The 27,044-nt window shown below is 46.2% G+C and overlaps 2 protein-coding genes across 2 annotated transcripts in view; one reads left to right on the top strand and one right to left on the bottom strand.

Moving 5' to 3' along the window:
* LOC120978287 (cysteine-rich tail protein 1-like) overlaps positions 1–17,267 on the bottom strand; it is a 96,473-nt gene extending 79,206 nt beyond the window's left edge. The window contains exon 1 of the mRNA XM_040406540.1: positions 17,244–17,267. The gene's annotated coding sequence lies outside the window, so the exon portion shown is untranslated. The remainder of the gene's footprint in view (positions 1–17,243) is intronic.
* Positions 5,539–9,090, top strand: LOC120978284 (lysophosphatidic acid receptor 6-like). Its single transcript, XM_040406531.1, has 2 exons — positions 5,539–5,667; positions 7,608–9,090. Exon 2 carries the CDS (start codon positions 7,626–7,628, stop codon positions 8,688–8,690), a length of 1,065 nt encoding a protein of 354 aa, XP_040262465.1. The 5' UTR covers positions 5,539–5,667; positions 7,608–7,625; the 3' UTR covers positions 8,691–9,090.
* Positions 17,268–27,044: the final 9,777 nt, after the last annotated feature.

Below are 27,044 nucleotides of genomic sequence, written 5' to 3'. Positions count from 1 at the left end.
CTCAGCCCTCCGGCCAGAGCCGGGATAACAAACCGAAAAGGCTGGGCGCGTGACTGATCCGGCAAGTCCTGACCTTCTGAGGGACAGGAAAACAACTGGAGAGGTAAGAGGGAGGGGGCCTTATATGGGCTGATCCACAAAGCTGTTTCCTGTCCCTGAGAAGGCGGGATAATCTCCATGTTTACTGCCGTTGTGGAGGCGTAGGGAAAATAGGGGTTCTGCATTCAGAGATGATTTCCTTCTATGTGCTATCAGCGTCCGTGAATCCGGTTATCCTTGTCTTCCCCGGCTGCGTCAGCACACTCCAGTTCTAGACTGGCACTCCAGTCAGATTCTGCATTGGGGATCATCCTGCCGGTCCACCTGCTTATCAGAGGCCTGTAGACCTGCCTGGACTTCCGCAGCAGTATGCCAGTTTTGCAGAGGTAAGAATGAGGCAGAGACCCTGCCTCCGCATCGTCCTTATGATTGTCCGATTGACCTTCTGCCTGGCGCCACTCCTCCATGCGGTCGAGTCTATTCACTCTGACTTTCTGAGACCCAAGCGATGTCTGATTACATCAAGAAAAATCTTGAGAAGGGGTTTATCCGGAAATCTACTTCACCAGCCGGTGCCAAGTTCTTCTTTGTGCAGAAAAAAGATGGATCCTTACGGCCCTGTATCGACTATTGAGGTCTGAATAAGGTCACAGTCAAGAATCGATACCCTCTTCCGCTAATCTCCGAACTCTTTGACAGGATCCGGGAAGCTAAATTCTTCACAAAAATCGACCTGCGCGGCGCATACAACTTTATCCGCATTCGAAAGTGCGTGATGGACACTACGAGTATCTCGTCATGCCCTTCGGTCTGTGCAATGCTCCCGTGGTATTCCAGAAGTTGGAAAACAATATCTTCCGGGACCTGCTCTATGTCTGCGTGATGGTGTACCTGGACGATATACTAATCTATTCTCCACTCACCGGAGGCATGTACTATTTGGTTTTACAGCGGTCGAGAAAGAATCACCTTTATGCCAAACTCGAGAAATGCATCTTTGAAAAATCTACAGTACCATTCCTCTGATACATAATCTCGGATGCCGGGTTGCACATTCGTGCCCTCTGCCAAGAGAAAACGTATTCTAGCTTGGGGGCACAACTCCAAACTGGCTGGTCACCCAGGGATCCGCAAGACCACAGAACTATTGTCTCGCCACTACTGGTGGCCCACACTGTCTAAGGACGTGCGTGATTATGTGTCTGCCTGCACTGTCTGGGCTCAGAATAAAGTCTCCAGGACCAAACCACCCGGGCTGTTGTTACCCCTTCCTGTTCCTCATGCCCCATGGCAACACATTGCCATGCACTTTGTTACAGATCTGCCCTCTTCTGCCGGATGTACAGCTATCTGGGTGGTCGTGGACTGCTTCTCCAAGATGGCGCTGTCACGAATATAAGGGAGGGGAGGGACACAGAACTAGGCCTCAAGGCTAGGGAGAGGGAAAAGGTCACCTCCTAGGAAGCCCCTAAACCTGGCCCTGACTCCTGTCAGTATGTATAGACCCTGAAGGTGGGAAAATACATATGCCGGAATCTAGACCCTAGTAGCCCTGAAATACCCTAGGTCAGTGGTGGCGAACCTATGGCACGGGTGCCAGTGGCGGCATTTAGAGTCCTCTCTGTGGGCACCCACACCGTGGAAAAAGTCTTTGGTGTATACCAATATGCCTTAGACTTTTCCTACCATTCATTATCGCAGGGCGCATTATGAACAGCACAGGCAGCACATTGAATGCAGACAGGCTATTATAGCTAAAAGAAAAAGTACATGGACGATATACTATATTGGGCTGTAGTGTTCAGGTTACATTGCCGTGTTTGCACTTTGTGATAAATAAGTGGGTTTTGGGTTGCAGTTTGAGCACTCGGTCTCTAAAAGGTTCACCATCACTGCCCTAGGTAGTGGCAAGAAATGAGACTACTGGTCCTTCCCAGGTGAACGAACCAGCGTCTCCCTGAGGCCTAGTAACAACAAGCACAGGGGAACAACCAAATACAAAGAGCAGTAAAACTTATCTTATAGAAAATGGATGAGCAGGAACACAGGTCCACGCACCACTCTTCCAAATCCAAGCAGAGAATATCAACCACATGGTATGAAGTGTGAGACCAAACTAAGAAGGGAATGCAGTAATGACCATGGGTTGCACCTGACAAGAGGTGTGGTCATTACCAAACCACAACACTGAGAATCAAGAGACTGTCAGTTAACCTCACGTGCAGTCAGTCTCTCCGATCTTCTAACCTCTGTCATAGAAGGTACCGTGACAGGCGCACTTCGTTCCTTTGGCTGGACTGCCCTCGGCTGCTGAACTTGCTAAACTGTTCGCGAGACACATATTCCGCTTGCATGGTCTACCTTGGCATATTGTTTCCGATCGAGGAGTCCAGTTTACCTCTAAGCTCTGGAAAGCCCTTTGTCGGCTGCTCGAAATTGAGCTGGACTTCTCTTCCGTTATCCCCAGACCAACGGGCAAGTAGAGCGAGTCAATCAAATATTAGAGAACTATATCCAGTTTTGTTTCAGCCCAACACGACAACTGGGTACAATTGCTACCTTGGGCTAAATTCTCCTATAACAACCACACTAGAGAGTCTACTGGTTCCTCTCCGTTCTTTGTCGTTTATGGACAACACCCTCGTACTCCTCTCCCTATTCCTACATCTTATGGGGTACCAGCTGTGGATTCCTCTTGTAGGGATTTTTTGAAGATTTGCCGTGACACCAAGGACCGCATCAACAAAGCGGTGACCCGCATGAAAGCGAATGCAGACAAGAGAAGAAAACCGCCTCAGTTCTCGTCTGGAGATAAGGTATGGCCCTCTTCTAAAAACATCCGCTTAAGGGTTTCCAGTTTCAAGTCTGCTCCTAGGTTCCTTGGACCCTTTGAAGTATTGAGGAAGATCAACGAAGTGACATATAAGTTACGTCTGCCTCTCTCTCTGCGTATTCCTAATGCCTTCCAAGCCAATCTACCACAAGGTCAGGAGTATTAAAAAGGGGAAGAAAAAAAAATTTAAAAAAAGTCCCACTATTAAAGATTATCCGCAATTTGGCCAGATAAACAAATAAATATTTGATGTTTTTCTCACAAAGTAGAGACCTCGGAGTAACTACGCCTCTTTTCTTGAATGTCTTTGGAGGAATCAGGAAAAAAAAGACAGTCTATTTCCATTATACAGAATAGGGGAGGACTCTCTTGCCCTTCTCAAAATCATGACCCAAAAGTATCTGCGGGTACCTTCCAGGAGTTGGTTTACCCCCTGGAACTCAATGGTCCCTTTCCACAAGAAATAATGAAGACAAGTGCTCCCCCCTTCCAAACCTCTCCAGAATTACATTCTGTATCAGGTCAGCAGGATTGTCTCCTTCTATGCCTCCCGGTAGGCCCACAATTTTAACGTTACATCGCCGAGACCTGTCTTCCAAATCGACCATCTTTTTTTTTTTTTTTAAGATGTTGCCCTCAGATCTCAAGATGGGGATTTCCATTTTAAACACTGACTTCTTTCTCCAGGACCTCTACAGTTTTCTCTATGGCAGTTACTCTGTCCCATATTTTAGAGACCTCATCTCTTATCAGAACCACATCGGTCTGGATTTCCCCAAGTTAAGTTGAGATATCTTTTTATTAACTCTCCATTTTTTCTAACCGCACCCAAAATTTCACTCAGTGGTTCGGATTAATCCTTAGACATTTGCATCATCTCTCTCTGCCCCACCTCCTGGATGTAATGATCCAATACTTCTTCCATTCTAGATCCGCCTTTTCTTTCTGCATCCAAATCATGCGACCATTTTTGTCCCGCTCTTGTAGTTACAACCTTTGGGGACTTCAAGAATTGTTAAATTTTAGCCGATTCCGCCAATTTCTGGCCTGTTCTAGCAGACGTATATCCAGCAGAATGCTTATTTTGCTCATCCTTTTCTTTCTTTTTTTTTTCTTTCTCCCTTCTTTCCTTTTTCTTCCCCTTTTTTTCCCTTCTCTTTCCCTCCTTTCTTATTCTTCTCCTCTTCCTCCTTTTTTTTCTTTTTCCTCTCTTCTCCTGTCTCTTTTCTTTTTTCCTCTTCCTTTCTTTCCCTTGTCTTTTTTTCCCTTCCTTCCCTTTCCCTTCTCTCTCTCCTTCTTCCTCCCCCTCCCCTTACCAAGGGGCGAACTGCCATAAAAAAAATCTAATGAAAAAAATGCAAAAATAGAAAATAAAAAAAAGAGAGCAAAAAAATTAAAATGGGAGGGGTGGGAACAAAATAAGTTTGTCCAGGTAATTCATGGAGCAATTCTAGTCCGATAGCACAGTCAAAGAAATACCGAATAAGACACCTCTTAGTTGTGATGAAACAAACATAGGAGGGACGGAGAACACACAGAAGGAAGCAGGAGGGAGGATGGATCGAACGAACAAGCCAGGGAGGACACAGAACAGCATCTCTTCAAACCTCAATGCTGGGAGCGCCGGAAGGCGGAGGAAAAAGGGAGCGAAGAGGCGGCGGCAAACAGGCAAAGACCGGGGACAGGAGCCCTCCATGGTGCACCGGATGGAAGCGGGCAGTCACTGCACAGAGGCAGGGAAGCGCCGAAAGGTCGCAAAGTAGCGCAACTACGTCATCGCGTCATCTGCATTGAGGAGGGTTCAAAGACATCCTGGACATCAAGAAGCGTGGCAAGAAGACCTACTATCTTGTGGACTGGAAGGGCTTTGGTCCTGAGGAGAGGTCTTGGGAACCATAGGAGAACATTCTCGTCGTGGACTCAAGAAGAGGGGGTGTAAGGGGAGGGGGAGGTACTGTAACAGCTGCTGCTGCTGTACATTGCTGTTCCCCTGCTTGTGACCGCGGTCCCGGGAGCCGTGTTCAGCGGTGATCTGCGGCCGGTGCTTCCCATTCACCGCTGCAGTCCTGGGCTCTGTCTGTGTGGGTGCTGTTGTTCTGGGATCCGCTCTACAGTTTCCTCTCAGCCTTGGCCATAGCCCTCCTGTATAAGTGGCTCAGCCCCTTTCCCAGATGCCTCAGTGTTAAGGTCCAGGTGTCCTGCTAAGGTTCCTGTTCTCAGCTTGTGTTCTTGTGTTCCTGACTCGTATCTGTATTCCTGGACTCTGCTACCTGTTATATTCCTACCTGCTTGCCTTGACTCTCCTGTTGCCGACCCAGATTGCCTGACCTGTACCTGTGCCCTGACCTTTTGCCTGTATGACTACACCTCTGCCTCATCCTTCGTTCCTGCACCTCTGGTACCTTTCTCAGGTGCCTCCTGGTCCGCCTGGACCAGCTGCCTCGTGTGCCTATCCTCCTCAAGAGGTAGCGATCTGGTGTTCCCCTCGGGTAAGTCTATCCCCACCATCAGGGATACTGTGAAAATCCAGGGGTTCACTTAGGCAACGCCCTCAGAGGAGGTAGGACACGTGGCACAGTGGGTACACACCCGCTGGTTCATGACAAGCAGGACTTCTCACTTCCCCTAAGAGGATAAGGGATGTGCACTTTTACTATAAATTCTTGGCCAATATCTTCAATTACCAAAAACAGGAAGATCCAACGAATGCCACTTACTGTACATTAGATATAACTCTATACAGATCACTTTCTACAGTGGTGGTTGTCGGACACTTGTGGCAGAGCTGTGGACAGGTCAGTGTCTTACTTCTTCTATGTATCACTCCAAATTATTTTTTGACCATATTTAATAGACAAATAACATTTGACATATTGGATGAAATTATCCTGTATGTGATCAAGATTCCAACTCCTCAGTCACTTTCTTTAAGGTCATGTCACAATTGCCCTGGCATCCAGGAGGGAACCCAATGTACCTCCTTATAAATCAATAGAGTTTGTTGGGCACCAGTGGTATCCATTGTGCAGTAGATTCGGCATTGTGCTGTGGTTTCAGTTATAAGTGGGAACTGCCACCATGCCAAGGCTACAAGGGGACTGTTGTGGGGGTTGTCACCATGACATGTAAAAAGGCTACAAGGGAACTGCAATGGGGGTTGCCACCATGCCATGTAAAAGGCTACAAGGGGAACTGCTGTGGGGGCTGCCACCATGCCTTGTAAAAGGCTACCAAGGGAACTACTGTGGGGCTTGCCAATATGCTATGCCATGTAAAATGCTACCAAGGGAACTGCTATGGGAGCTGCCACCATGCCCTGTAGAAGGCTACAGGGGACTGTAGTGGGAGCTGCCACGATGCCATGTAAAAGGATACAAGGGAACTGCTGTGGGGGCTGCCACCATGCCCTGTAGAAGGCTACAGGGGACTGTAGTGGGAGCTGCCACCATGCCCGGTAGAAGGCTACAACAGGGGACTGTAGTGGGAGCTGCCACCATGCCCTGTAGAAGGCTAAAGAGGACTCTAGTGGGGGCTGCCACCATGCCATGTAAAAGGATACAAGAGAATTGCTGTGGGGGCTGCCACCATATAATGTAAAAGGCTAAAGGGGGCTGTTATGGGGGAAGATGCCATGTCATTGTTAAAGCTATAAAGGGAAGTGCAATGGGGGTTTCCCCGTCAGATACCCTATTTCTCTCACTTGCCAAAAACATTACATACGCAGTGACTGAAACCTGCAATATTGTGAGCTTTCTTGCACAACATCCACATCCTACAAACTAATTACAGTTGCGTCTACAATTTTAACCATTTGCTTTTGTTACAATGCACTTTTGCAACCAGAAGATTGTCATTCAAAAGGGTTTTATTGGAGAGCCACAAAGACCCTAAACTTTAGCTTGGAGAGGTCAATAACCTCATTAATAGGGACAATGCCCACAAAAATAAATGAAAAACAAAATGGGAGTTTTTTAAAAACATTCTAAACTTTGTGACAGGTACATACAATGGGAATATAAGGGCTAGGAACAGGGGGAAAAAAACAATATGGATGAATAAAAACACAAAAAGGGGCAATATTTAACCAAATTAAATCATTTAAATGACTAAAGCAGGAATGTAGTGAAGAAGCACAAAAAAACATAAAGGAAAAAAAATAAGTTATGTAAAAGCAGATAAAGACAGCCAAGCTGGAAACAGAGAGGCTTAAAGAGAGTAAATCTACCCCATAAAAGGTTTTTCCATTTATAGGAACGATAAAAAGGTTTAAAACCCAAAGCGTTGGCCCTTTAAAGAGTGATGAGGAAGAGGTTGTAGAGGTCAATGAGGAAGAAGTGAATTTATTAAATATTTTCTTCTCTCCTGTATTCATATAGGAAGGTGAAATGTCGAAGTAAACTCCCTATTAAATGTGGCCTTTCTGACCCAGGAAGAAGTGCAATACAGTCTTAAAAATATTAATATAGATAAATTACCGCATTTGGATGGATTACACCCCTGTATCCTGAGGGAAATCAGTGCCGTTATAGACAGACCCCTATTTTTTCAGCTTTACGATCTATGTTACTTCCTGGCAATTTCATCTTTCTAGAATAGGAAATTGTAAAAGTAAATAAAACTGAACTAAATATTAATGCTTGCGTTACTACACGATTTAAAGGGACAGCAACTCCAGGGCTACTTGTGATTCCTCACGTGCAGTTGTTTGAATCGTCTAATGCTTTTTATTTTTCAGCTCAGAGAAACATTTGGGATGGTGAACACTTCTACAAACTTCACCGGGTGTCAGCCTCAAAGAATCAATCCCTTCATCCCGATCTTCCTGAGCGTCATCTTCTTCGTAGGGTTTGTGTTGAACTGTATAAGTCTGTGGATATTCTGGTTCCGGGTAAAACAATGGAATTCGACGGTCATTCTCCAGTTCAACTTGGCCGTCTCCGATGCCATCATCACCCCAGCTGCTCCTCTCATCATCATCTACTCCTTGACCGACCACTGGACCTTCGGTACCTTCTTCTGCCAGTTTAAGGTCTTCCTCCTCAGCACCCACATGTATGGAAGTATATATTTTCTCACTCTAATCAGTATTCACAGATATTTCACCGTTGCCCGCAATGCTAAAAGAATGGCCTTGACCACGAAGCCGTTCATCACGAAGCTCTGCATCGCTGTCTGGGTTTGTCTCCTCGTACAAGGTATTCCGTTTTTCTTTGTTCTTCAAATCTCCGACGTTCACGGAGTCACAAAATGCCTCAGTTTTCATCAAACTGAACAGGCGGTTTTATTTTTCGTTTGGAACTGGATCATCATGTTCTCGGGTCTCCTCATCCCGTTCACCACAACCTTGGTCTGCTACAGTCTCCTGAGTCGATATATTCTCAAGGTGAACCCAATGAACACCCTTACGAACGTCATGGTCTCCAAATCTGTCCAGACCATATTTGTCTCCCTAATCATCTTCATCATCTGCTATATCCCAGTACATATCACCAGAACCATGGGGGTCACCATCACCTTGTTTTTCCCATCCATGTGCTCCTTACTGGAAAATGTTGAGGTGGCCTACTACATCACATGGATGCTATCGGGGACCAACTGCTGTATGGACCCCATCCTGTACTGTTATGCCTCGGACAGGTTTAAGCAGACATTCACAAGCTGGTGCACCTGTCTTACCAGGCAAGGAAAAGATGATAAAATCACATTGGAAAATTCCCAAAGTAACCAGATAGAGTGCGCTTCAGAAAAGCATGGACCTCTCCCGACTGCGAGCACCACCGACACGGGTTTCTCATTGTCGACTGGGGGTGAGAAATGATTTTCAAAAAACTTGATTCTTTCCCTGTGAGATTTGAATGTTAGACTTTCGGAAATGTTGGACTACTGGATGCCAGATTACTAAAATTCTATGTTTTAACTCATTAGACAGCCTAAATATGTGCAAGATTTATCAAAGTGCTTTATGGGGGACGATAAATTTGCTGCATCTTCAGATACTTTTGTTTAACTTTACACCATATATCGGTTGGCTTACTTTATGGCAAAAATGTACACCAAAATTTCAGTGCATTTTTTTCCTGTTATGCCACATTATATACTGTAGGTCAAGTTTCCATTTTCGTTTCCTTTTTCTGGGACATTTGAGAAAAGCTTTGCTTCTGAGGGTGCAGCCACTCACGACGGCAGTGCAGCATTTTGGTAGCGGGGAAAAAAAAAAACACGTCAACAAACGCATACGGTTTTTGCAACAACATATGAGACACCACAAAACTAAATGACATTTCTGCAAAAACAGAATTTTTTGTGTGTTTTTTGCCATATCCAAAACATAGCACCGTCACGGTATGTGGCAGCACCCTAACCATGACTGTAGCTCTGTGGTCTCAGTGATAATATACCATATGATGTATGTGCGGTGTATAATAAAAAACCTTTATGACATATATTCTGTGTCCAGATCCATGGTCGGTGAGGTGGGCAGAAAAATAAAGAAAAGAACAAACAGCAGGTGGCGCTATACTTACTATGTTGAGGAGACTAAACTACGTGCCTTTAATTGAGAAATGCTGTAGAGCAGTTCACATACATAATAGACGCCACAAGGGAGCACCATGTAGTGGGCACTGACCTAATACTCAATATATAGGGAGTCATTCACCACCAAAACAGCCTTTCATGCAATAGTCTTAGGCCCCTTTCACACGGGCGAGAATTCCGTGCGGGTGCAATGCGTGAGGCTAACGCATTGCACCCGCACTGAATCCGGACCCATTCACTTCAATGGGGCTGTGCACATGAGCGGTGATTTTCACGTATCACTGGTGCGTTGCGTGAAAATCGCAATAAGCACTATATTGTGCATTTGTCGCGCAACGCAGGCCCCATAGAAGTGAAGCAAGTGCGGATGCGGTGCGATTTTCACGCATGGTTGCTAAGAGATGATCAGGATGGGGACCCGATCTTTATTATTTTCCCTAAAAACATTGTTATAAGGGAAAATAATAGCATTCTTAATACAGAATGCCAAGTAAAATAGTGATGGAGGGGTTAAAAAATAAAAAACTATTAATAAACTCACCTTAATCCACTTGAACGCTCAGCCTGGCATGTCTTCTTTCTTTTTTGATGAAAAGGACCTGTGGTGACATCACTGCGCTCATCACATGGTCCATCATGAGCGCAGTGACGTCATCAAAGGTCCTTTAGCCAGGTCCTGAAGAAAGTAAAAAAAGAGGAGCTCCGCTACGTGATCAAGTGGATGGGGTGAGTTAAATTTGTTTATTATTTTTAACCCCTCAATGGACATTTTACTAAGCATTCTGTATTAAGAATGCTATTATTTTCCCTTATAACCATGTTATGAGGGAAAATAATAAAATCTACACAACACCTAACCCAAACCCGAACTTCTGTGAAGAAGTCCGGGTTCGGGTCCGGGTCCCAAACATGCCGATTTTTCTCACGCGCGTGCAAAACGCTTTGCACTCGCGCTGGAAAAAATCGTGCATTTTCCTGCAACGCACCCGCATCTTGTCCGGCCCTCACACGCGACACCCGTGTGAAAGAGGCCTTAGTATTAAAAATACTGGTGGAAGATACGATCGATTTATTACGAGGCGCACACCTCCTAATAAACCTGTCACAGCTGCCGTCCAGGCTCCAGAATACAAATGGTTCTGGTGTAACGTGCACCAGTTTTCTAGCGCACATCTTGTGTCTACCGCCCCTACATAAGGGTGCCAGTCCGCACATAACATCGCCATACAATGCCACACAGTGTCCTCATGTCATACAATGAGCAAATAACAGTGCCCACATAATACTACCACATACTGCCCATCTAATCATGCCCAGCAGTGAGCAGTTTCACAGACATGTGAAGGAAGAAGCGACTCGCTGTACCGTGAGGATAAAGGGGCTTTCGGTAAGTAATGTTTGTGGCTACCAGTTTATGCTTTCTATCCCAGACCTTTCCCAGTGGAAACCCCCTTTAATCACATGAGAAAATCTGCAGCACTGCAGCTGGAGTACACCATTTGGTACTTTTTTAAATAATTTTTTTTTTTTTCTTTCTCACTGCAGCTGAAAAAAATATATATATTAAAAAAGTACCAAATGGTGTACTTTTCCCTGCCGAGAGTTGATGAATATTTACCTTTTTGCATTGCAAAGTGAGAAACCTTAAATAAAAATCTGCAACAAAAAAAAATAAAAATAAAAATCGACAAGCTGCGCATTTAACATCTACACCAAAGGCCAATTTTTGCAGCATGTGGATGAGAAATGACACTTTGCATTGATAAGGGGGACAGCAGCAATCAAAATCCACAGCATGAATTCACATACCATATGTGTCACCCTATAAGATGCATCTAGGTCTTAGAGAAGGAAAATAAGAAAATAAATATATGTTTTTCATTAGACCTCGGCTCAGTGCCCCAATCAGACCCTCATTGTTAATCAGACCTCAGATCAGACCCCCAATGTTTATAAGATCCACTATCTGACCTCAGATCAGATAGTGGATCTTATAAACATTGGGGGTCTGATCTGAGGTCAGATAGTGGATCTTATAAACATTGGGGGTCTGATCTGAGGTCAGATAGTGGATCTTATAAACATTGGGGGTCTGACCTCAGATCAGACCCCCAATGTTTATAAGATCCACTATCTGACCTCAGATAAGGGGGGGCGACTTTTTTTTTTTTTTTTTTTTTGCATCTACAGGTGAAACTTGAAAAATTAGAATATCGTGCAAAAGTCCATTTATTTCAGTAATGCAAATGGAAAAGGAATTGTATTAATGCAGCTTAAAATTAGAATTTTGTGAAAAGGTTGAATATTCTCGGCTCAGAGTGTCACCCTCTAGTCAGCTAATTAATCCATACCCCCTGAGCAAAGGGGACCTCAAAACTGAGACTTTGGGGTTTCATAAGCTGTAATCATCCAAATTATAACAAATAAAGGCTTGGAATATCTCGCTGCCTGTAATGATTTTCTCTCATATGTTAGTTTCACCTTTTAAGTTGCATTACTGAAATAAATGAACTTTGCACAATATTCTAATTTTTCAAGTTTCACCTGTAGATAGTTTTGTAAGGAGGAGATACGAATGGAATACGAGTACCTCAGTCAGGTACTTCTTTATATAGTTGAACGCCATTATAAGTCAATATCTGTAGTTGTGCATGGATTAGGCGGTACAAATAGAAACTAACACCATGCAATAAATGCTTCAGTGTAAATGCAGTAGAAACTCCCATTATGTCATGTAAAAGACTACAGGGGGACTGCTGTGGGGCTGATTCCAGGGCATATAAAAGCCTACGGGGGGACTGCTGTGGGGCTGATTCCAGGCCATATAAAAGACTACAGGGGGACTGCTGTGGGGCTGATTCCAGGCCATATAAAAGACTACAGGGGGACTGCTGTGGGGCTGATTCCAGGGCATATAAAAGACTACAGGGGGACTGCTGTGGGGCTGATTCCAGGGCATACAGTCAGGTCCATAAATATTGGGACATTGACACAATTCTAACATTTTTGGCTCTATTCACCACCTCAATGGATTTGAAATGAAACGAACAAGATGTGCTTTACCTGCAGACTGTCAGCTGTAATTTGCAGATTCCAAATGCAATTAGCAGACTGGAAATGACCTCTGGACCTTTTATCTGCTCATTGTAATTGGGATAATGAGGGAATAACACACACCTGGCCATGGAACAGCTGAGAAGACAATTGTCCCATTACTTTTGGTCCCTTAACAAGTGGGAGGCACATATGCAAACTGCTGTAATTCCTGCACCGTTCACCTGATTTGGATTTAAATACCCTCCAATTAAAGCCGACAGTCTGCAGGTAAAGCACATCTTGTTTGTATCATCTCAAATCCATTGTGGTGGTGTATAGAGCCAAAAATGTTAGAATTGTGTCCATGGCCCAATATTTATGGACCTGACTGTATAAAAGACTACAGGGGGACTGCCGTGGGGCTGATTCCAGGCCATATAAAAGACTACAGGGTGACTGCTGTGGGAGCTGATTCCATGCCATGTAAAAGGGTATAGCCAAACAGCTGTGTGAACTGCTTCTATGCCATCTAAAGGGTTACAAAGGAACTGCAGCGGGAGTTCTCCATGTCGGGTCTTCTCTAAATTGTTACACATAGAATGGCTGAAACCTTGAACATTTTGTTAGTTACACAACATCCGCATCTTACACACTAATTGCAGTTGCATCTTGCAATTTGAACGGTCTGATTTTCGTTACACTGCACTTCTGCAACCAGAAGAATCATCTGAAGCAAAGTGGGAGAATGCAAGCTATCTGAGCAGCTATCTGAGTGTGGGAGCTTGAGAGTGTGATTTATTCTAAAGTGTGTTTTGTCTTAAGCGTGTGACTCGAGAGATTCAGGGAAATCAGCTGCATTTGTTTATCCCTTGGACTGCATCTATATAATTTACCTTGCTTCTTGTGTAATCCCCATTAGTAAATATGTGCTCCATAATTAACAATGCCCTCCAGTGCATATATTGCAGTGTACGCAGTCTTTGAACAGCATCTGAGGGTGCATATTGCTGTGGAGGATGTGTGCACATTGCACATTTGGAAACCCAGATCCTGGATTTAAATTAATCACCGAGATCCATTGATAATAAGTAATGGAGCCTGCTGGTCACTCTGCAGGTACGTGCTAGGGCAGATGCGGGAGAGGATGGCAGCATGGAGGTGTAGGAAAATCAGGCAGCTAGCTGGGTGACAGACGGAGGAGTGAGAGGCAGAAAGGCTAGTCATGACCTAGCACACCCCAAGAAGTTTGCCAAGTATTGGCCTTAGCCGTACCGGTCTTCAGTCGGCGCAGGCGCACTGAGAGGAGGACGCTCGCTCGGCCGCTCCATCCTCAATGCGCCTGCGCCGATGACGTCACATCTACACCCGGCGCAGGCGCACTGAGGAAGGAGCGGCCGAGCGAGCGTCCTCCTATCAGTGCGCCTGCGCCGACTGAAGACCGGTACGGCTAAGGCGCGAGATTTAAAACGCAGACAGGGCCAGTAGGAGGACGAGCGCGTTCGCTGGCCCTGTCAATCAACATGAGGAGGGGGCGTCATTATGAAAGGAGGATGCGGCTGCTAGCAGCAGGTAGCCGCCCTACTTGCTGGTAGAGAGGTAATTTACATATTATAAAAGTCCGTTTTTAGAAGAAACTACTGAACGAAAATGAGTAAGAGCATTATATATTGATATATCGCAGTATAAGGAATTTAAGTAGCCAAAAAAAATAATGACTTTAGTGGGGTGACAGAAGCCCTTTAACAGTGATCATTGTGATGGGAATACCCCTTTAAATAAAGCAGGTCGAGATGGGTTATGGCATGACGTGACTGGGGTCCAGCTGTGCTGGCCTAATGAAAATCCCCCTGAATAAAGACGGTTTCAGTCTCTAAACAAAATTTGTTGGTTCCTGAATTGAAAATTGTATACCTGTACACACAGACAAGGTCCAACCCCACTTCCAGTGACCAGAGACATTGTGAATGTATAGACAGTGGGGTCACCAATACAGGAAATCAGTGACCACTGGAGAGAAAGAGGCACAAGCATGGAGGAGGGGGGTGATCTGAATGAAGCTTAGGTATTTTACTGATATTATAAAAGTTAGTTTTTGCAATCAGAATAAGGTTTACCCATATACCCCCATAAATGTACGTCCTCTACAAGCAGCAGGACTTCTCACTTTCCTTACCTACAGAGGATAAGGGACCTATTAGATTACATGATTTTCGGGCTAATTATCGGGAGAATGCATTCATATGAACACTCAATCCCTATAATTGACCCGTATAATCGAGCAGCCGATTGAAGAGAAAAACATTAGTTTGTCGTCTGATGGGCTTTAGGATGTAAGATACAGATTACCGGCAGCGCATCCCCCTGTGTAATCAGGAATGTGCTGCCGATAATCAATAGAACTGAATAATGGAGGAGCGACTGCGGATACCAATTGTTCCTGCCACATTCACGGTGTAAACGGGCGCTTATGGATGTGTCGTCAATAATCGGCGCTCGCACTGTCCAAACATCAAGCTGTGTAAGGCGACTTTTACACTTCCGTTACTGATAATACAGCCACCTGCCTCCGTTATGAACGGATCCGGTTGAATTATCTTTAAGGCTAGGTCTACACTAGAGTTGTTGCGATACCAAATTTTTGATTCGGTTTCGATACCATGAAAAAGTATTGCGATACTCGATACCATTCGATACCACGCGAAAAAAATAAACAAAAAAAGCCACGTGCATTCCTCATTTTTAAAAATGGCGAATCGCGCAGTTTTTATTTTATTTTTTCTGTTCCGGCATTCACCACCTAGATTTTTTTTTTATATTTTAATAGTTTGGACTTTTCTGACGTGGCGATGTAATATGTTTATTTATATATTTTATATGTGAAATTGGGAAAAGGGGGGTGATTTATACTTCATATTTTAGTGGGTTTTTTTTTTTCACTTTTTATTTAATAACTATTTCCCCCCTTAGGGGCTAGAACCTGGGATCTTTCATCCCTTTTCCTATTCACCCTGATAGATCTCTATCAGGGTGAATAGGACTCCACACTGTCCCTGCTGCTCTGTGCTTTGTGCACACAGCATCAGGGATGTTACCATGGCAACCAGGGCTTCTGTAGCGTCCTGGCTGCCATGGTAACCGATCGGAGCCCCAGGCTTACACAGCTGGGGCTCCGATCAGAAGCTGCCACTGCACCACCAATGAGGGGGAGTGGAGAGGTCCCTGTGGCCACTGCCACCAATGATTTTAATACTGGAGGGTTGAGAGGGGCCGGCGCACTGTGCCACCAATGATTTTAATGGGATGGGGGGATTGAGGGGGGGGGCACACTGCACCACCAATGATTTTACCCCTTTATACAGGAGGCGGGTACTAGCAGATCAGCGGCAGTTAACTGCCGCTGATCGCAGCTCCCTGTCAGGGGCAGGGTGCCGGCAATGCGATTCTGCTGCCGGCACCCGCCTCCTGTATGTGTTAAAGACTGACTACTGTATATGAGTCCAGACTTTCACTATTAGGCCACACAGAGCGGCGCCCAGCGATGTCTCAGCACTCACCATTTAGTCCTGGGCGCCGCTCCGTTCGCCCGCAGTGCCCCATTACTGTCTCCTCTCCTGCTCCACATGCTGCTGATTACTATCGGAGCGATGGGAGGAGACATCAGCTTCACTAGTGGGCGTTCCTTCTCCCTGGCTGTAGCGCTGTCCAATCGCAGCGCAGGGAAAAGGAACGCCCACTAGTGAAGCTGATGTCTCCTCCCATCGCTCCGATAGTAATCCTATCATTGGTGGCGCAGTGCGCCCGCCCCTCCTCCGCCCCTCTCTTCTCATTGCCGCCCCTCCTCCACCCCCTCTCTTCTCATTGCCGCCCCTCCTCCGCCCCTCTCTTCTCATTGCCGCCCCTCCTCCGCCCCTCTCTTCTCATTGGTGGCAGCGGCAGCAGCACAGGGGGAGGGAGGACAGCTTCCTTCTCCCCGTGCTGCTGAGAGAGAACATGAGCGCGCCGATAGCAGCGCGCTCATGTTCAGAGATACTAGACTGCGCAGAAGCGCAGCCCAGTATCGAAAAAACGGAAATCCCGGTATCGTATCGATACCGGGACAAAAGTATCGATTGGGTATCGAAATTTCGATACCCGCAACAACCCTAGTCTACACGACGACATTTGTCGCGCGGCATTTTGTTGCACCAATGTCGCGCGACAATTTTTATAATGGCAGTCTATGGTGTCGCACTGCAACATGCAACATGCTGCGACTGCGACGCAACAGTCGCAGAAAATCCATCGAGATGGATTTTTCTGCGACTGTTGCGTCGCAGTCGCAGCATGTCGCATGTTGCAGTGCGACACCATAGACTGCCATTATAAAAATTGTCGCGCGACATTGGTGCAACAAAATGTCGCGCGACAAATGTTGCGCCCTATTTGTCGCGCATGTCGTCGTGTAGACCTAGCCTAACATTGCCAAGACGGATCCGTCATGAACTCCATTGAAAGTCAATGGGGGACGGATCCGCATCCCAGGACGGAAAGCAAACCGCGGCATGCTGCGGTTTGCTCTCCGATATGAGGACAAATGCATTTTGGAGCGCTCTGTTCTGTTCAGTTACATTTTGTCCCCATTGACAATGAATGTGGACAAAACGGAAATGTTTTTTTTACGGTATTGAGACCCTATGATGGATCTCAATACCGGTAAATATTAACGCTAGTGTGAAAGCAGCCTAATACAGCCGTAAGGTGCGTCACTAAACGTTCCCAACCAGAAACAGGAAGATCCTTCGGATGTCACTTACCGTACCTCAGGTGACACCCTGCAGCGGCGGTTGTCGGACACTTGTGGTGGAGCTGTGGGCAGGTCAGTGTATTATTCCTTCTGCCATTTTCTGTATCCCTCCAAATTATTTTCTCTCTTACACAACGAACTAAATAAAAAAAAGAAACCAATGATGAATAAGGATAGATTTTAACGTTTACTCCATTCATATTTGTACCAAATCCAGGTATTTCCCTCGTTATTACAATGATCTGCAAGTAATGTCATTATAATTATTACTTCTGACCACATTTATTTGACAAAAGACATCTGACATTCTGGATGACTTTATCCTTTATGTACAAGATCACAACGTCTCAGTCACCTTCTTTAAGGTCCCATTCACATCTGGACAAGGGTGCACCTAGATTTTCTAACCCAATAACCCCCCCCCCAACTGAGGATTGAACAGCAGCACGTTTGCCCACAGATATTACCGCTGGGCCTGTAGATCCTGCACATCCTGTCCCATAAATGCTGGATCGGTGATAAATCTAGTGACCGGGCAGCGCTGTAATCTGCGGAGACCCTCTGTGTGCGGGCGATGAGCGAACTTCACCAGACAGATCCGTTATGCTTGTCATAGACTTCTATTATGACGGAAAACATAATGGAATACCTCTATAAAGGCGTTCCGTTATGGTCCGTGGTAATGGAATCCATAACGCACTTCAGCACATACCCGAACTTTGAAACCTGAAGTTTGCTCATCCCTACCTGCCATGATAGGAGCACACGAGGCGGCAGGATGTCCTGCACATATCTCCGAGCTGTTAGTGTCCCTCTTATCACTGCTCGGGGTGACCAACTGTCGTATGCGATGGCTCCCCCGATCATCACACCAGCAGCAGTGGGGGCAGTGTGTCACTCCACGGCAAATGAAGGACTGAAGAGCTCACCACAAGGCCTCCGTACCAGTGATGGCCAGTTCGCCGACGAACATATGCGATCTGCCATCTTTATTCCCAAGCCCGGCGATGCAGAGGTAAGGCACAGGTAAGGACTTACCTCTGTATCGCCGGGCTTGGGAATAAAGATGGCAGATCGCATGTGTTCGTCGGCGAATACTGCGAACTGGCCATCACTGCTCCGTACTCCAACCCGGCCGTCATCGGATCCCAAAGAGAACCGGGATTCATCACTAAAGACAGTTCGGTTCCAGTCCATAGCAGTCCAGCTTTTTCAATCACGACACCACTGCAAACAAGACTGTGTCGGTGACTGTGTCTGGCTGTCAACGGCAGGACATGTACTGGGCGCCGGCCCACTAAATGTTCTTCTGGTCCGGGCAGAGACAGAGAGGTAATGAAGGGGCCGCCTGTGTCTGGATGGTGGGAGCTGCTCGAGCTTACTGATGGATCAAACGATCCTCTGTACTGGGGTCAGTCTGTGTCCGTCCGCAGCCGGTTCACCGTGTTTGCCCTCACGTAACCACTGCTCCCAACATCTCCTAACAACCACGATAAAACGGCGGAGGTTGCGGTCAAAATAACCATCCCGCTTTTCAGTCCAGTGATGCTCCTCCTCTCAAAGTCTGTCAACTGGCTGAAATGTTTTCCAGTGTATCATAGAGCAGTGTTTCCCAACCATTGTGCCTCCAGCTGTTGCCAAAGGCTGTGCGGGCATGCTGGGAGTTGTCGTTTTGCAACAGCTGGAGGCACACTGGTTGGAAAACACTGTCATAGAGGCACGTCCAGACGTCAGCAATTTCTTGCCAAGAGGTATACTACCCAAAAGTGGCCTCTGAGAGCTTTTTTTTTTTTTAATGGGGCAGCAGGGCAGGCACTTTTACTCCCTCTTGTGGCAAGAGCCACACCTGTAATATCAGCAATCTGTGCGGTATTTTCTTTGTGTATTATCATCTGATGTATGTACTGTATATAATAATAATAAACCTTTCTGACTTGTATTCTGTGTCCAGACCCATTTAAAGTGAACCTCCCCAACACAAGCAAAGACAGTCATGAGAATTTAACCGTTTACTTTGCTGTGTCTGATGTTTAAAGGGGTCCTCCGAGATTTACATATTGATGACCCGACTGTCAGGACCCCCGTTGATCAGCCGAGAGGCCGTGGAGCTCCATTGAGTGCCGCTGCTTCCTCAATAACTTGATCATGGGGGGCGGTCACTGCACCCCTACCAATGCAGATTTCATATTGATGACCTATCCTGAGGACAGACCATCAATACTAAACTCCCAGAAAACCCCTTTAAACTACATGCTACTAACCAAATACCCCATCCCTTTAATTACATAAGGATGCTATAGAGCAGTTCACCTATGTTGATTTTCTGTAAGTGGGGAGACAGCACCATCTAGTGGGCACTTCTGTATCTACACAAGACTGGTGCAGCCAGAATAAGGTACTGAAGGGGTTTCCGGGGATTTATACGTTGATGACCGATCCGCAACAATCACTATGGTCTCTTCATATTATGCCAAGCATAGCGCCCTCTAGTGTATAGTGGCTGTGCTTGGTATCGCAGCTCACACCCACTGATTTGAATGGGACAGGGACCCAGGAAGGTCATGTGACCAATGGACGTGACATCACAGCCTGAGGAGGGGGATGCTCAATGGAGAAGCCAGCAGTCGGACCCCCACCGATTAGATAGTGATGACCTCTCCTGAAAACAGACCATCAATATTACAGTCCCGGACAACCCCTTTAAGTCACTACCTGCTATATATAGTTTTATAACCACTGTCTGGAGTCATCTCTCATCCACCTCCTGTCATCACTGGCTCATGCTGCTCTGAACTCCTCCCTGCTTTATACTGCATCTCTATCTCCACAGATTGGCTGCTGTGTATAACCACTCACTAAACAGCGCAAAAATGCTGCGGTTTTGCTGCAGTGAAGATTTCTTTCCTTTTATCGGCTCTTCCTTTATTTTTAACTAACAGTGCCATGCTCGTCTGTTGGTTGTACCTGGTATTGCAGCTCAGCCCCAGTCACTTAGGTAGTACCTGACCCAGCCCATATATATGTATGTAATGAACTCCCCCTAGTGGTGGCTGTGTATATATGTGTGTAATGAACTCCCCCTAGTGGTGGCTGTGTATATATGTGTGTAATGAACTCCCCCTAGTGGTGGCTGTGTATATATGTGTGTGTAATGAACTCCCCCTAGTGGTGGCTGTGTATATATGTGCGTGTAATGAACTCCCCCTAGTGGTGGCTGTGTATATATGTATATAATGAACTCCTCCTAGTGGTGGCTCTGTATATATGTATGGAATGAACTCCCCCTAGTGGTGGCTGTGTGTATATATGTGTGTGTCATGAACTCCCCCTAGTGGTGGCTGTGTGTATATATGTATATATAGAACTCCCCCTAGTGGTGGCTGTGTATATATGTATGTAATGAACTCCCCCTAGTGGTGGCTGTGTGTATATATAGAACTCCCCCTAGTGGTGGCTGTGTATATATGTATATACACCCTGTACAGAATTATTAGGCAAATGAGTATTTTGACCACATCATCCTCTTTATGCATGTTGTCTTACTCCAAGCTGTATAGGCTCGAAAGCCTACTACCAATTAAGCATATTAGGTGATGTGCATCTCTGTAATGAGAAGGGGTGTGGTCTAATGACATCAACACCCTATATCAGGTGTGCATAATTATTAGGCAACTTCCTTTCCTTTGGCAAAATGGGTCAAAAGAAGGACTTGACAGGCTCAGAAAAGTCAAAAATAGTGAGATATCTTGCAGAGGGATGCAGCACTCTTAAAATTGCAAAGCTTCTGAAGCGTGATCATCGAACAATCAAGCGTTTCATTCAAAATAGTCAACAGGGTCGCAAGAAGCGTGTGGAAAAACCAAGGCGCAAAATAACTGCCCATGAACTGAGAAAAGTCAAGCGTGCAGCTGCCAAGATGCCACTTGCCACCAGTTTGGCCATATTTCAGAGCTGCAACATCACTGGAGTGCCCAAAAGCACAAGGTGTGCAATACTCAGAGACATGGCCAAGGTAAGAAAGGCTGAAAGACGACCACCACTGAACAAGACACACAAGCTGAAACGTCAAGACTGGGCCAAGAAATATCTCAAGACTGATTTTTCTAAGGTTTTATGGACTGATGAAATGAGAGTGAGTCTTGATGGGCCAGATGGATGGGCCCGTGGCTGGATTGGTAAAGGGCAGAGAGCTCCAGTCCGACTCAGACGCCAGCAAGGTGGAGGTGGAGTACTGGTTTGGGCTGGTATCATCAAAGATGAGCTTGTGGGGCCTTTTCGGGTTGAGGATGGAGTCAAGCTCAACTCCCAGTCCTACTGCCAGTTTCTGGAAGACACCTTCTTCAAGCAGTGGTACAGGAAGAAGTCTGCATCCTTCAAGAAAAACATGATTTTCATGCAGGACAATGCTCCATCACACGCGTCCAAGTACTCCACAGCGTGGCTGGCAAGAAAGGGTATAAAAGAAGAAAATCTAATGACATGGCCTCCTTGTTCACCTGATCTGAACCCCATTGAGAACCTGTGGTCCATCATCAAATGTGAGATTTACAAGGAGGGAAAACAGTACACCTCTCTGAACAGTGTCTGGGAGGCTGTGGTTGCTGCTGCACGCAATGTTGATGGTGAACAGATGAAAACACTGACAGAATCCATGGATGGCAGGCTTTTGAGTGTCCTTGCAAAGAAAGGTGGCTATATTGGTCACTGATTTGTTTTTGTTTTGTTTTTGAATGTCAAAAATGTATATTTGTGAATGTTGAGATGTTATATTGGTTTCACTGGTAAAAATAAATAATTGAAATGGGTATATATTTGTTTTTTGTTAAGTTGCCTAATAATTATGCACAGTAATAGTCACCTGCACACACAGATATCCCCCTAAAATAGCTAAAACTAAAAACAAACTAAAAACTACTTCCAAAAATATTCAGCTTTGATATTAATGAGTTTTTTGGGTTCATTGAGAACATGGTTGTTGTTCAATAATAAAATTAATCCTCAAAAATACAACTTGCCTAATAATTCTGCACTCCCTGTATAGAACTCCCCCTAGTGGTGGCTGTGTATATATGTGTGTAATGAACTCCCCCTAGTGGTGGCTGTGTGTATATATGTATATATAGAACTCCCCCTAGTGGTGGCTGTGTGTATATATGTATATATAGAACTCCCCCTAGTGGTGGCTGTGTGTATATATGTATATATAGAACTCCCCCTAGTGGTGGCTGTGTATATATATGTACGTAATGAACTCCCCCTAGTGGTGGCTGTGTGTATACATGTGTGTAATGAACTCCCCCTAGTGGTGGCTGTGTGTATATGTATGTAATGAACTCCCCCTAGTGGTGGCTGTGTGTATATATGTACGTAATGAACCCCCCCCCCCCCAGTGGTGGTTGTGTGTATATGTGTGTAATGAACTCCCCCTAGTGGTGGCTGTGTGTATATATGTACGTAATGAACCCCCCCCCCCCCAGTGGTGGCTGTGTGTATATGTATGTAATGAACTCCCCCTAGTGGTGGCTGTGTGTATATGTATGTAATGAACTCCTCCTAGTGGTGGCTGTGTGTATACATGTGTGTAATGAACTCCCCCTAGTGGTGGCTGTGTGTATATGTATGTAATGAACTCCCCCTAGTGGTGGCTGTGTGTATATGTATGTAATGAACTATGCCTAGTGGTGGCTGTGTGTACAGTGGCGATCAAAATTAGAGACCACACAATTTACAAAATGTCAAGGTCATAGTGTAGTCCTATGTGAATATATCCTAACATGAGTAAAATAGCAGTATTTTAAGATTATTTCATAAATTTTATTTATTCTAAAGCACAGAATAAAAATGTAAATTAGATAATTGAAAAAGAACACTGATCAAAATTAGAGAACACTTTCAGATACCTGCAAGTTATTGGTGTAAATCTGGCAACTGGTGCTAATTTCCGATCTGATAAACCCTATTTAGGCTACTTTCACACTAGCGTTTTTCTTTTCCGGCATTGAGTTCCGTCTTAAGGGCTCAATACTGGAAAAGAACTGATCAGTTTTATCCCCTTGCATTCTGAATGGAGAGTAATCCGTTCAGGATGCATCAGGACGTCTTCAGTTCAGTCTTTCTGACTGATCAGGCAAAAGATAAAACCGCAGCATGCTACGGTTTTATCTCCGGCCAAAAAAACAGAACACTTGCCTGAATGCCGGATCTGGCATTTTTTTCCATAGGAATGTATTAGAGCCGGATCCGGCATTTAAAATACTGGAATGCCAGATACAAACTTCCGGTCAGCGCATGCGCAGACCGAAAAAAAGGTGAAAAAAATAAATGCCGGATCCATTTTGCCGAATGACACCGGAAAGACTGACTGATCAGGCATTTTTAAGACTGATCAGGATTAGGGTTGTTGCGGGTATCGAAATTTCGATACCCAATCGATACTTTTGTCCCGGTATCGATACGATACCGGGATTTCCATTTTTTCGATACTGGGCTGCGCTGCTGTCGGCGCGCTCATGTTCTCTCAGCAGCACGGGGAGAAGGAAGCTGTCCTCCCTCCCCCTGTGCTGCTGCTGCCGCCACTACCACCGATGAGAAGAGAGGGGCGGAGGAGGGGCGGGCGCACTGCGCCACCAATGATACGACTTTTCCTACACAGAGCGGCGCCCAGAGATGTCCCAGCACTCACCATTATTCCTGGGCGCCGCTCCGTTCGCCCGCTGTGCCCCATTACTGTCTCCTCTCCTGCTCCACATGCTGATTACCATCAGAGCGATGGGGAGGAGACATCAGCTTCACTAGTGGGCGTTCCTTCTTCCTGCGCTGCGATTGGACAGCGCTACAGCCAGGGAGAAGGAACTCCCACTAGTGAAGCTGATGTCTCCTCCCCATCGCTCCGATAGTAATCAGCATGTGGAGCAGGAGAGGAGACAGTAATGGGGCACAGCAGGCGAACGGAGCGGCGCCCAGGAATAATGGTGAGTGCTGGGACATCGCTGGGCGCCGCTCTGTGTAGCCTAATACTTAAAGTCTGGACCCAGGAAAAGTAGACTTTAACACATAGTTCAGGAGGCGGGTGCCGGCAGCAGAATCGCATTGCCGGCACCCTGCCCCTGACAGGGAGCTGCGATCAGCGGCAGTTAACCCCTCAGGTGTGGCACCTGAGGGGTTAACTGCCGCTGATCTGCCAGTACCCGCCTCCTGTATTAAGGGGTAATTATCATTGGTGGCGCAGTGTTCCCCCCCCTCAACCCCCCATCCCATTAAAATCATTGGTGGCACAGTGTGCCGGCTCCTCTCAACCCCCCAGTATTAAAATCATTGGTGGCAGTGGCCACAGGGTCCTCTCCCTTCCCCCTCATTGGTGGTGCATTGGCAGCTTCTGATCGGAGCCCCAGCTGTGTAAGCCTGGGGCTCCGATCGGTTACCATGGCAGCCAGGACGCTACTGAAGCCCTGGCTGCCATGGTAATATCCCTGATGCTGTCTGCACAGAGCACAGGGCAGCAGGGACAGTGTGAGGTCTTATTCACCCTGATAGAGATCTATCAGGGTGAATAGGACAAGGGATTAAAAGATCCCAGGTTCTGGCCCCTAAGGCAGGAAATAGTTATTAAATAAAAAGTGTAAAAAAAAAAAAACCCCACCAAAATATTAAGTATGAATCACCCCCTTTTTCCAATTTCACATATAAAATGTATAAATAATAAACATATTACATATCGCCACGTCAGAAAAGTCCAAACTATTAAAATATTAAAAAAATCTATGCGGTTAACGCCGGAACAGAAAAAATAAATAAAAACTGCGCGATTCGCCATTTTTTAAAATGCGGAATGCACGTGGCTTTTTTGGTTTATTTTTTTCGCGTGGTATCGAATATCGCAATACTTTTTCATGGTATCGAAACCGATTTTAAAAAATTTGGTATCGCAACAACTGTAATCAGGATCCTGATCAGTCTTACAAATGCCATCAGTTGGCATACGTTTTGCCGGATCACTCTGCTGTAAGGGTTAATGTAGCCTTAACTGGCAGCCTGACTTTCCAGTTTTCACTGACTTTGCCAAAATGGTGTGCCGTACCAACGTGACTGAAACCCTCCGGCAGCAGGTTGTCCAGATGAAGGCCAAAGGGGTGACCCTATCAGCCGGCTTCTCTTCTTTCTTCTTCTTTGAGGACCTGGGAGGAAAAGGACCTTTGGTGACTTCACTGCGCTCATCACATGGTCCATCACCATCCATGGTGATGGACCATGTGATAAGCGCAGTGACGTCAAAGGTCCTTTTCTCCCAGGTCCTCAAATAAGAAGAAGAAAGAAGAGATGCCGGCTGCGCGAACAAGTGGATGATGTGAGTTTAATTTTAAATTATTTTTTTTTAACCCCTCCATCCCTAATTTACTTACCTAGCAACCATGTGTGACAATCGCACCGCATCCGCACTTGCTTGCGATTTTCACGCAGCCCCATTCACTTCTATGGGGCCTGCGTTGCGTGAAAAATGCACAATATCTTAGAACCTGCTGCGATTTTCACGCAACGCACAAGTGATGCGTGAAAATTACCGCTCATCTACACAGCCCCATAGAAATGAATGGGTCTGGATTCAGTGCGGGTGCAATGCGTTCACCTCATGCATTTCCACCCGTGCGGAAAACTTGCCAGTGTGAAAGGGGCAAAAGTGTGTAAAGAAGTCAGTGAAAGGTGGAGGAGGAAGTGTCTGGTTTGGGGAATGTTTTCTGCAGCCGGAGTTGGACCTCTCCTACATGGCAGAGAGAATGCTAGTCTGTATCAGAACCTTCTTCACCAGCACATGGTTCCTTCCTTGCGTTCATCACTCAATCAGCCGGCAATCTTCATGCAGGACGATGCCCCCGTCACACAGCACAACGGGTAAAGCAGTTCCTTGAAACTGAAGACATTGAAACAATGAAATGGCCGCCCAGAGTCCTGATCTAAACCCAATAGAAAACCTCTGGAAAATCCTTGGTGACAAAGTTATGGTCAAGAGACTGGAAGAAGAGTGGAGCAAAGTCCCACCGGAGCCGCGTGAGAGGCGAGTGACGTCCTGTGCATTCTCAGCCTGTGCACTCCTACTGATGGCTGACTGTGCGACCTGCAGACAAGGTCGTCAGAATCTGTCTCTGCGCTACAGTCAGTGCTCTTCTCTCATCATCATCATCATCAGGGTTTTTGTTGATGTACTTTGGTTATTTAGGAAAACACTGTTCTAATGGCGCGGGGCGCACTGCACCACATCCATCACACACTGCACCACATCCATCACACACTGCACCACATCCATCACACATGTATACATCACTGCACCCCTTACAAAAAACCTTCAAATGATGATCAATGTAGATGACGTTATTTCTGGAAAAATCAAGAGTTCATAAATTGTTCTCTAATTTTGATCAGCAGTGTATGTAATGAACTCCCCCTACAGTTTATGGGGGGGGGGGGGGGGGGGGCGCCCCCCCCGCGGTATGGTGTATGGGGGCGCTCCGCCCGCGGTATGGTCTATGGGGGCGCTCCGCCCGCGGTATGGTCTATGGGGGCGCTCCGCCCGCGGTATGGTCTATGGGGGCGCTCCGCCCGCGGTATGGTCTATGGGGGCGCTCCGCCCGCGGTATGGTCTATGGGGGCGCTCCGCCCGCGGTATGGTCTATGGGGGCGCTCCGCCCGCGGTATGGTCTATGGGGGCGCTCCGCCCGCGGTATGGTCTATGGGGGCGCTCCGCCCGCGGTATGGTCTATGGGGGCGCTCCGCCCGCGGTATGGTCTATGGGGGCGCTCCGCCCGCGGTATGGTCTATGGGGGC

Source organism: Bufo bufo, chromosome 8 (assembly GCF_905171765.1).
Source record: "Bufo bufo chromosome 8, aBufBuf1.1, whole genome shotgun sequence".
NCBI classification, from domain to species: domain Eukaryota; kingdom Metazoa; phylum Chordata; class Amphibia; order Anura; family Bufonidae; genus Bufo; species Bufo bufo.
The sequence above is the reverse complement of the archived record's forward strand: the minus strand, read 5'-3'. Positions and strand labels throughout refer to the sequence as shown.

Coding starts and splice junctions, on each gene's coding strand:
- LOC120978284 (XM_040406531.1), top strand. CDS start 7,626: ATGGTGAACACTTCTACAAACTTCACCGGGTGTCAGCCTCAAAGAATC.